Below are 11,946 nucleotides of genomic sequence, written 5' to 3' on the forward strand. Positions count from 1 at the left end.
AAGTCAAGTTCGGCTAGGTTGACCCATTTCACTTATTTTCAGTCCTCACACAAAATCAGTGTGTGCGACTTTATGTTCGTTTTGCGGTGCACGGTCACATATTAGAACTTTCGAAGAGTTCTTTGCCACAAAAGTTATCTCTGATGATATCACTGATTTTCAGGTCCACCACAAGATGGCCATGATGTTCATGTCTGCCAACATTCGTGAACTCAGGGTGATCCTGTATTTCTTGATTTGTCGCGGATTTGTCGGGAGTTCATCCGTACATGTCTGCTTGTTTCGAAAATAACATGGCCATGTGCTTCTACCGTTAGTGTTTCCCATGGTTAGTTTGATAGCTGAATGCAGATTGTAATCGATCATTTAGACAAGTCGCAAAGGGATAGCGTTCTTCATTTTCTACGGATATTCGCGTACTCAGGATAATCCTACTTTGCTTGCTTCCCTGCTGATTGGTTGGGAGTTGCTTCCTCTGTATATGCTTCAAGAACAAGAGAGCCTTTTTACTCCAACTCCGGCATTTCCCTTGGTTTGTCAGGGTAAATGGATGCAGAAGATAATGGATCATTCAGAGAAGTTGCAAGACGGTCGCACTTTCCATTTCCTCGAATATTGGCATACTCGGGATATTCCTGAATTTCTTGGTTGGGGTCGGAGTAGCTCCGTCTGGATTTGCTTCAAGAACAAGATAACTTTATTCATCCAACTCGGGCATTTCCCTTGGTTTGTCAGGGTAAATGGATGCAGAAGATAATGGATCATTCAGAGAAGTTGCAAGACGGTCGCACTTTCCATTTCCCCGAATATTGGCATACTCGGGATATTTCTTCATTTCTTGGTTGGCTGTTGATTGGTCGGAGTAGCTCCGTCTGGATTTGCTTCAAGAACAAGATAAATTTATTCATCCAACTCGGGCATTTTTCTTGGTTTGTCAGGGTAAATGGATGCAGAATATAATGGATCATTCAGAGAGGTTGCAAGACGGTTGCATTTTCCATTTTTTTCCCGAATATTTGCATACTCGGATATTCCTGCGTTTCTTGGTTGGCTGTTGATTTTTCGGGAGTAGTTCCGTAGGGATTTGCTTTAGGAACGAGATAGCCTTTTTCCTCCAACTCGGGCATGTCTCTTGGTTTGTCAAGGTAAATGGATGCAAAATATAATGGATCATTCAGAGGAGTTTGCAAGAGCCCCGCGTTTTTTATTTCTCCTGATATTTGCATACTCGGGATGATCCTGTTTTTCTCAGTTGGCTGTTGATTGGTCGGGAGGAGTTTCGTCGGGATTTGCTTCAAGAACAAGATAGCCATTTTCATCTAATTCGGGCATTTCTCTTGGTTTGTCAGGGTAAATGGATGCAGAATATAATAGATCATTTAAAGGGGTTGCAAGATAGTCACGTTTTTCATTTCCTCGAATATTCGCATACTCGGGATATTTCTTCATTTCTTGGTTGGCTGTTGATTGGTCGGAGTAGCTCCGTCTGGATTTGCTTGAAGAACAAGATAAATTCATTCATCTAACTCGGGCATTTTTCTTGGTTTGTCAAGGTAAATGGATGCAAAATATAATGGATCATTCAGAGGAGTTTGCAAGAGCCCCGCGTTTTTTATTTCTCCTGATATTTGCATACTCGGGATGATCCTGCTTTTCTCGGTTGGCTGTTGATTGGTCGGGAGGAGTTTCGTCGGGATTTGCAGAATATAATAGATCATTTAAAGGAGTTGCAAGATAGTCACGTTTTTCATTTCCTCGAATATTCGCATACTCGGGATATTTCTTCATTTCTTGGTTGGCTGTTGATTGGTCGGAGTAGCTCCGTCTGGATTTGCTTCAAGAACAAGATACATTTATTCATCCAACTCGGGCATTTTTCTTTGTTTGTCAGGGTAAATGGATGCAGAATATAATGGATCGTTCAGAGAGGTTGCAAGACGGTTGCATTTTCCATTTTTTTTTTCGAATATTTGCATACTCGGATATTCCTGCGTTTCTTGGTTGGCTGTTGATTTTTCGGGAGTAGTTCCGTAGGGATTTGCTTTAGGAACGAGATAGCCTTTTTCTTCCAACTCGGGCATGTCATTTGGTTTGTCAAGGTAAATGGATGCAAAATATAATGGATCATTCAGAGGAGTTTGCAAGAGCCCCGCGTTTTTTATTTCTCCTGATATTTGCATACTCGGGATGATCCTGCTTTTCTCGGTTGGCTGTTGATTGGTCGGGAGGAGTTTCGTCGGGATTTGCTTCAAGAACAAGATAGCCATTTTCATCTAATTCGGGCATTTCTCTTGGTTTTTCAGGGTAAATGGATGCAGAATATAATAGATCATTTAAAGGAGTTGCAAGATAGTCACGTTTTTCATTTCCTCGAATATTCGCATACTCGGGATATTCCTGCATTTCTTGTTTGGCTGGTGATAGGTCGAGAGTAGCTCCGTCATGATTTGTTTCAAGAACAAGATAGCCTTTTTCATCCAGCTCGGGTGTTACTCTTAGTTTGTCATAGTAAATGGATGTAGAATATAAGGGATCATTCTGAGGAGTCGCAAGACAGTCAAATTTTTCATTTCTTCGAATATTCGCGTACTCGGGATTATCCTGCGTTTCTTGTTTGGTTGTTGATTGGTCGGGAGTAATTTCGTCGGGATTTGCTTCAAGAACAAGATAGCCTTTTTCATGCAGCTCGGGCATTTCTCTCGGTTTGTCAGGGTAAATGGATGCAGAATATAATGGATCATTCAGAGGAGTCGCAAGAGAGTTGCGTTTTTTATTAGTACGGATATTCGCATACTCGGAATGATCCTGCGTTTCTTGATTAGCTGTTAATTGGTCGGGAGTAGTTTCGTTAGGATTTACTTCAAGACCAAGATAGCCTTTTTCATCCAACTCGGGCATTTCTCTCGGTTTGTCAGGGTAAATGGATGCAGAATATAATGGATCATTCAGAGGAGTCGAAAGAGAGTTTCGTTTTTTATTAGTACGGATATTCGCATACTTGGAATGATCCTGCGTTTCTTGATTGGCTGTTAATAGGTCGAGAGTAGTTTCGTTAGGAATTGCTTCAAGAACAAGACAACCATTTTCATCCAAATCGGGCATCTCTATTGGTTTGTCAGGGTGAATGGATGGAGAATATAATAATGGATCATTGAGAGGTGTCGCAAGAGGGTCTTGTTTTTCATTTCTTCGAATATTTGCATACTCGGGATTATCCTGCGCTTCTTGGTTGGCTGTTGATTGGTCGAGAGTAGTGCTGTTGGGATTTGCTTCAGGAACAAGATAGCCATTTTCATCCAACTCGGATATTTCTATTGGTTTGCCTGAGTATATTGATAGAGAACATAAAGGATCATTCAGGTCTTTCGCAAGAGGGTCGCGTTTTTCATTTCTACGGATATCCGCGAAATCATGGTGATCTTGCGGTTCCTGGATTGTTGTGGGCTGGTAGGGAGCAGTTTCGCCGGACTTTGTCTCGACATCTGGATAGCCAGCTTTATCTACCTCGGACATTTCTCTTTGTCTCCTTTGTCCGCGTTTTTCAGTATTAACGATATTCATGTAGTCGGGGTGATGCGTTTCTAGGATGCTCGCGGACTGGTCGGACGTTAAGGACCTTCTATTTCCATTGCCATCAGCGTCTGTCTCCTTACGACTTGCCTGAGGTTGACACGTCTTGACTTTAGTCAAGTTGACACTGGGAAGCAGGTAATCATCTCCATCTAATGCATTGTTATCTTCACCGTTCTTTGTAGACCGAGGAAGCTTGACGTCCACCTCATATTTCTTTTTCATGGTACCTGACATGCCTACGTACAGCTCTTTTTCCTGACTATCCTTTATCCTGACATCCTGGTGAGACAGCGAACTACTGCTCGAAGAAATTGAAGTATCTTTCTGCCTGCTCACTTTTGCCACAGCATAGTGATACTGAAAAAAATGAACAAGAAAATAATAAAATTTCAACGTAGGAGATTATCCACAAAACTTCTGCGGGAACTATTTTCCTTAGACACGAGTTTCACACTTGCCCTACTCTTAAAACCAGATCGGCTTAAATGACAAAACTATTTTAACAAGGTAAATCTCGCAACATTTAGGAATCCTTGACATACTTGAAACGTTCTCTATTCCCTTAATGGAACTGGGAATGAGGTATGAGCAAAACAGATCACTAGGTTTATAAAAAAAAACAACATCAACAATATGTGAGTATAAAATCCATACACACAGACACAGACACACACACACACACATAATGTACATATATATATATATATATATATATACATGTATACATATATATATATATATATATACATATATAAGAGATGTATACTCAAGATTTATGCTATGTATAATTATAGAGAAACCAAGGTCAAGAACACTTGAGAAAGGACGAATCGCTTGACAATTTTTGTGTCAAAATAAACTGTAAGTAATTACAGCATGAACTTGGTTTCTGTATATATATTGTGGAAACTTGGTTTTGTCCTCTATTACTCCTCCCTTTTAGAACTCTCTCCATCATTTCTCGAGCATTACTCAAGACTCACAGTTTCACCAGATGTTCAATTGCATGTAGTTACTTGGATGAGTCTGTGTCCTTGATTTTTTTTTTATCAAACAGATGTATAGCGCCATACAAATACTGTGAATCGACGTCATAATCACGGTATGTATCATTCTTGCATATTAGAAGTTCTTTATAGCTGTACTCTTTGCAGTTTTCTTGCGTTGCACTTTGAAGTTTCCGCGTTCATATGTTGTACATACATACACTTTGTATCACACTTATACACTTTGTCCTGATTTCCTCATTATATGTATTTTGCCATGTACTTCGCGTTGGTGGCTGCTTAAATTTTGATTTCAATTTCAATTCAAATAGGGTCATTTCTTACTCGAATATTGGTGCTACGTTTCTTGATGAACTTTCGAAGAATACTAGTACCAATCAGTGCGAAAAGAAGAAGTCCTACGACAACTGAGCCCGTAATAGTTGCCTTTCGTATGTACCATTCTCTCCTCATAGATCCATCCCATCCTGCAATATAGATGACATATTTAGTTATAAACGACTTGACTTATGTGTCAGTATATGTCATTTTCCAACACAGGATGAAGACTCTTAGAATACAGAATCATGCACAAAAACGAATAAACATTTTGTAGAACAGTCATGATGTATACATGATACCGAACGTTCGAATTATTATGCTCACTAACTTGTCCACCTATGAGCACAGTGGATGGCCGAAAGAAAACTGTAGATGTAAGAGAATGATGCATATGATTTCCTTTTAAAAACTTGATGTAATAGGAAAGTCTTACACAGTCTAAGGCTTTTTTTACCTTAAAACCACCGAAAATAAAGGAAAAAATCAATGTTAAGTCTACAATATTTTGATACGGCTATACGCTTTTACTTGTATCACCTTGAAATAACAATATTTCCGAATTTCATATATAACGTAGGCCTATATGAAAAATTGTGAGGGCATGACATCAACTCGCTCATTTCAGTGTTCATAAGGACTGGTTGAGAAATATTATCTGAAGAAATGTGAAATTTCAAAATGTTATATCTCCCTTATTTCTTATCCGATTTTTTCCATTTTTGAAACGTTCTGTATGTTTTTTTCTCCTTCTTTCAGAATCTATTTATTTTTGGGGTGCAGTGGATTTCCTCCCTAAAGGAAAAGCAACGATTAATACAAAAAAAGCAATGTGGCTGTCTACTCACCTGCAGATGATGTTACAGTTATCATTCGCATTCGCGTAATTCCCTGTGAAGGCTGGCTTGCACCTGTTGATTGCAAGTAAACAGCAGGGTCTTAGGTAAGGAAGAAATAACTTTATATGTTACCCCCTCCCTTTATTGCGTGTTTGTTGGCAACGCAATGTGACACTCATTCTTTTTTTTTTTTGTATAGCATACTTTATTTCCATTGCAGATTAAAGCATGTGTTAAATAATCCTAGGATACTACCTGCCCACAGGCAGGTACGTACAAGGAAAAAAAATACAGTGGACCCAGTCCATCACACCGCAATAATGGTTATTGACAGTTACACAAATATATACATGTATACAAGTACATTTACACACGAACATGATACATGAACAGCTGTTTCAAGACGAAAAAAAAAACTCACAAAAAAAATGAACTTATATCAGCATATATTTAACCTAAGAAACACACAAAAATAACTCATTCGCGAAATTCATTACCAATAAATTACATTAAATACGCCCAATAAAATGATATAATTATTTCACATCCATTGTTACAGAAAAAACGACAAATTATACATAATGATAAATACATATGCAAAGATATAAATCCTATAGATACACATATTCAACAATACAAAGGGGGAAATCAAAATGGACAAAACCAGCCCGTAAATAATGACTGTATGGATATATAAACATATGATATACATAATCATATTCCTCCCACCTCACTGGTATAATTCATAATGATGGCGATGATGATGGTGATGATAATGATGATGATGATTATGATGATGATGACAATATTGATAGAGATGATAGTGATGATGATTATGATGGTGACGATGATGTTGATGATAATTATGATAGTGGCGATAAGGAAGAGAATGATAAGTCTAAGATGCCATAGCAGTTCATCAATTCTTAACCTTGGCAATCTCATTTCAACCCTCTTAAACTTTTGCCTCTGTTTTGTTATTTCTATTTGGCATATTTAACAGGGGAATATCATTATAAATAAATATGTTCAGTTTTACAGGAAAAAGTGCGCCTTCCTTCTACTTGTTACTAAAATATATGTAGAAACAATTCTTTGAGCCTTATGGAGGAGCTGGGTCATGCACTGTAAAAGTGCCTGAAGAAACCCCTGTAAATTCTTAATACGAAGTACCAAAAATCAGAAAAAAAGATCCAGTTCTGAAAACTTCCCCAAATACAATACATAAAACAAAACAACACTTAACTAATTGATTATCTCTGACAATTTATACCAAAAACAATTCATCAGAATTTAAGATCTTTTCACACTACCTATACAAAACAAAATCCATTCGTTATTCATTACAGATATAAAACACAGTCATGACAGAATAATATACTGATATGGAGCGCAGAATGTGCAAGACAGATGAGGGGTACATATTATCGATGATAATCAATATCATTGACCTGTAATGATCAATCTACAATACTCGCCAAAAAGAAACATGAATATAAAGGCCTGCATATATAGGTCCGTACATGAGCCCGTTCGTGTGTGTATGTGTATGCGTTCTGTGTGTTCATAATCATGTGTGAGTGTGAAAGATGAGTGTGCGTGGTGTATGTGCATGTGTGTGTGGATGTGTGTGTGTTTGTGTGTGAGTGTGGGTGTGTGTATTACTTTATGGGTGTTTATGTATGTGTGTGTACATAGAACTAGTTAGAAACACCAAGAATCTTCCGTTGCAGGCTGGAGATATGCCGGTTTTGTCCAAGAGGGTTCGTTGCGGGCATTATAAATGGCAAACGAGGTAAGAATAGCAATCTTCGATATGGTTCTTATGTGTTCCCGAACAATAATGCACTCTCTGTTCCTGAAGTCCAATAAGAACCAAATGTTTCATCTAAAATTCGGTGTTAAAAATTATATTCGGTGTCAAAGCTTTAGTCACCAGCAAGTTATGTTAACGCGATTTAAGTGAAAATACCAAAAAAAAAAAAAAAACCCACGATATCATTCGAATGTCGTTTACAGAAACAGAAGAAATCCAACTAAAGCTGGAAATCCTTGAAATCTTAGCCGCTTATAGTGCAATTCTACAGTGAAAAAAGGGATGAATCAAAATAATGAATGGCATTAGATAAAATCAAACCTATGAAATGATAAATGTTTCAGTGTGATTGGTCTTCCTGTGATAGCCGACTTTACGACAGGTCCCGGCATTCTTTTTTAGGTAGGTAATGTATTCCTGCTCGCTTAAAAAAAAAAAAAAAATAAGGATGCAAAAAGACAAAAAAGTGTGTAGAATTACATACAGAAAATGCCATTCGTTTGTTGATTAGTATTAGATAGAGGCAAGGATTGAGCATTTACCTTCAACTGCTATACAAGATGGGGTTGACGCGTTCCAGACTAGTGCGTGTGTCGATCGACTACCGCCTGGTGACGTCACACAGAGCAACGTAGCACTACCGTTGGGGACATAACCTTCGTCACAATTTAGTGTTACAGTGGATCCAAGCAGCGTGGTGTTAATACCCCATGTTCCGTGCGATACATTACCAGGATTACCACAGTTCGATACGTTGCCTGGACGGACGGAATATGAACAATGTGTTAGTAAGCTGTAGGGTGACAAGGATTCGCATTTGCTACATACTGCTTCATTTATCTTACTGCAAAATGTGTGTATCCGTAATAGCCGGTAGGGAATAGCCGGTGGCGTGGGGATATCATGCAACACTGTAGGTTGACCCGACTCGGATCCCCATAACGAATTGTGTAGGGGCCTACATCTCTTTCACTGATGTCAATGTAAGCATGCACATATTGTTGCCAGGCAATTCTATACATGTATTATTGCAGGCCTGCGTTTGTCTTGGTTTTTTAAATGTGCCCCGATGGGCAGTGAATAGAGAGCAACATTATTCATTCAGGCCAACCTTCTCTCCATGTATTAATCATAATCTTTGTCGCTACTCAGTGAATGATGATTTGAATATTATATTCATAGTATGTCGTTTCGTTTAGACATTCACTTTTGGGGCCATTATTCACGTCAAGCGTTTGTTTACGATGATGGTCTCCTGTCTTTCTGTTATATCCAGAGTTGCTTAATATGTTTTTTGAACGCAGATACACGGGATCCTAAGTTTGCATATATGCGTGAAATGATGCCTCCTTGTTTTCGTTTTGCATCGCGTTAGAAAAATGTTGCATATTTTGATTAATCATATATCTGTTTTAACTGTCAGATCCAAATTATACTTTGCTCAATTAGTTCGTTCAATTGATTTTGTATTACATTTATGTATGAAAAAGAAATTCAGAAATCAAATCAAATCAAATCAATTCAAATCAAATCAAAATTCATATAAACATTAAATTTGTTTCTTTTTCGTATTTTAAAAGTAAGACAAAAAGCCTTCCTACTACAAACCTTATTGTCATTGATAATCCAAATCCGAATATGATTGAGCATGCTGAGTAATAAACAAGTGTTACTTTATTTCCTTGCATCTAAGTGCTCACATTAACAAACTCCTACATTCAGTGGATAGTGGTGATTCAATATGGGAGACGTATAAAATCCTCAAATAAAGTAAACTGTTCAATGGTAAAATGTTCACCGATATAAAATACCCCCTTTCGTGAGTGGGCGTCGATATTTCTTTCTTTCTCTCTCACTTTGCTGGAAAAAAATGCATGACCATTAATATATTTGAATATGTGAGGAAAAATGCCATACTATTATTGGTCGTTCCTCGTTTTGTATACAAAACAATGGACAACATCAGAGGGACTCTATTACTTGTCCATGCCTTATATATTGAAGTCAGTAGAATTTGCTGCTTTTAAATCTTGGACTCAGCTTTGATGAACTTGGTTGAAATCCCTCGGTATCAGCGACAGTGGCTTTAAGAAGACACACTGTGAATTATACACAACTGCTTTGAGATTGCTCGTCTAGTAAGCTTTTCAAACCGTCTTTATTCGGGAAGGTATTATTCGTGCTCATTTAAGGAACTCAACAAAACAGAATATGATGGATGTTAATTTTTCATCCTACTCCGCATTGTGTGACATGTTTAGATTAGCTTCAAAGATGAAGGCCTATCAGATTGAACATTTACGATCGACTTCTTGGCAAGACGGGGTTGATGCGTTCCAAACTGGTGTGTATGTCAATGGATTATCGTTGGATGACGCCACACACAGCAACGTTGCGCTTCCATTGACGACGTAACCATCATCACAATCCAGTGTTACCGTGGATCCAAGTTGTGTGATGTTCGAACCCCATTTTCCGTGTGAAACGTTACCGGGGTAACCACATTTTAGCCTGTTACCTGCCAATATAGAATGGTTGTAAAAAGACAGTACAACTGTATACAATAATGGGGATCGTCAGTCATATGGAAACATGAGTAAACAATTCTTTATTATGTCATGCTTTTCTTCTCCATAAAGTGTGAATTTATAATCCTTATTCTTAGATGGGGGAGGGAGGAGGGGTTCGTGGAATATCAGGATTAAAAACTAGACGAGACTAATGCAGAAAACTTTTATCAGTTTGGGAAGGTCATTAGTTATGTGCATGGGGACCTGTTATTACGTTGGAGATACAACTCGGGGCAGGCTCATTCAATATCATACTGTATATAGAGATATTACAATATGAGGCAAATATGACTTAGGAATTAGAACTAAAGCAGATCATCAGTGTTTAAACCAGTAAAAAGATTAAGTTTTTTATGATAATAATAATAATTGTTTTGGATATAAACTCCAAATTTTATTGTCCAAGAATGGAAATTCATTTTGCCCAATTGATCGTGGGCCCGGCAGCCACTGAGCAGCGCCAGATTGACGTTGCTCTAACCTTTTCAACTGTTGAACGGCAAACAAGGTAGCAGCAACTCCCATCTTTTAACGTCTTTTGGTATGACGCGGCCGGGGTTTGAACCCACGACCTCCCGATTGTGAGGGCAGCCGCTCTACTCACTGAGCCAACACATCGGTTGTGTCAAAGTTTTAAAGAATTACCGTTGTAGTTCATGCATGAAAATTTAACTTTAGGATTTTAAATAGTCGTAGTACGTCACTTTGATAAACACTTTGTTTTCTCTGAATGACTGTTACCTTACCTGAACTGCATGGGCCGTTAATATTCAGCTACAGCCTTTAATTCTGTTGCCTCGTTTGTTTGATCAAATCATTGTAATCTTAACAACAAAAACATTAAATAAAATTATTTTTGTTGTTGTCATGATCCAAGTCGCAAAAACTGTGGGGTGCAAATGAGCGAAACACTGCCTTTTTGGCAATCATGGTGAATGCTGTGTTTGCCGTTTAGGTTTCATAGTCCTGATAAAAAGCTCAGATAAAGCTCAGATAAAAAGAAAAATAAAGTACCCCAGGACATTGATTCTACACTCTGACAGGTTGGGAGGGATGCATTCCACACAGGTAGATTGCTGTCGGAAGAACGTATGCATTGCAAAGTGACACTGCCATTGATGACGTAACTATCATCGCAAGTAAGAGATATTGAGGAGCCAAGTGACGTCTCAGTAGAGTTCCATCTTCCGTTAGAAATATTACCAGGGAAATCGCAAAACATCCCAGAGGCTGATATGCAAGAGGTAAAGGAGAGAGGGAGAGAGGGAGAGAGAGAGAAAGAGAGGGAGATAAAAGGATGGTGTCAGTCGCTGCCAATGCTTGCCCTAACAAAGTAACACTTACAAGGAATATGAAACCACTTTAAAGGTTCTGTTTTTCTTTCATTATACTCGTTATAATAGATAGCACTTCCAAATTGTTCAAAGAGCGCAAAGCAAATTTACATGCCCCCACGAATTAGACGTATAACTAAAGATTTCATCCCTCATATCTACTAGTATATTTGTACAATACTTTCCTATCCCTGAGTGTTTTTTGTGTTAATAATTCCATTCGAGGAGAGTTTGTGTAGAGTTGGATATTGACATATACTCACACTTACCTATTGTCCCTGAGCTGTGCAAGGTTTGAATTCAAAACTAGAGCATCATGTGTTCAGTGAGTGCAATTCAAACGAAATTGAATATGAGACTGGGTGGGGGAGGAGACGTACCCTCCACTTCTTGGCAACATGGTACCGACGAGTTCCAAACAGGGAAGTACGTCGACCGTCCAGGTAGTCTCACACACTGTAGTGTGGCGTTACCATTTAAGACGTAACC

At 38.4% G+C, this 11,946-nt stretch overlaps 1 protein-coding gene across 1 annotated transcript; it reads right to left on the reverse strand.

Moving 5' to 3' along the window:
* Nucleotides 1–1,994: 1,994 nt before the first annotated feature.
* Nucleotides 1,995–11,916, reverse strand: LOC139734125 (uncharacterized). The gene is made up of 7 exons (XM_071644940.1): nucleotides 11,838–11,916; nucleotides 11,138–11,353; nucleotides 9,856–10,071; nucleotides 8,096–8,311; nucleotides 5,747–5,809; nucleotides 4,905–5,047; nucleotides 1,995–3,930 (listed from the first exon to the last, which is right to left on the reverse strand). The coding sequence occupies exons 2-7, from the start codon at nucleotides 11,343–11,345 to the stop codon at nucleotides 2,125–2,127; spliced, it is 2,652 nt and encodes an 883-aa protein (XP_071501041.1). The 5' UTR covers nucleotides 11,346–11,353; nucleotides 11,838–11,916; the 3' UTR covers nucleotides 1,995–2,124.
* Between the last annotated feature and the right edge of the window lie 30 nt (nucleotides 11,917–11,946).

This window comes from Diadema antillarum, unplaced genomic scaffold (assembly GCF_040938485.1).
Source record: "Diadema antillarum isolate AM-2024a unplaced genomic scaffold, OU_Dant_1.0 seq00000512_RagTag, whole genome shotgun sequence".
Taxonomy (NCBI): domain Eukaryota; kingdom Metazoa; phylum Echinodermata; class Echinoidea; order Diadematoida; family Diadematidae; genus Diadema; species Diadema antillarum.

Excerpts from the sequence above, each read along its gene's own strand:
- LOC139734125 (XM_071644940.1), bottom strand. The coding sequence starts at position 11,345 with ATGTTTTGCGATTTCCCTGGTAATATTTCTAACGGAAGATGGAACTCT. Across the intron at positions 8,312-9,855 it reads GTCTTGCCAAGAAGTCGATC|GCAACGTATCGAACTGTGGT; the intron begins GTAAATGTTCAA and ends CCGTCCGTCCAG. Across the intron at positions 5,810-8,095 it reads ATCTTGTATAGCAGTTGAAG|GTGCAAGCCAGCCTTCACAG; the intron begins GTAAATGCTCAA and ends TGCAATCAACAG.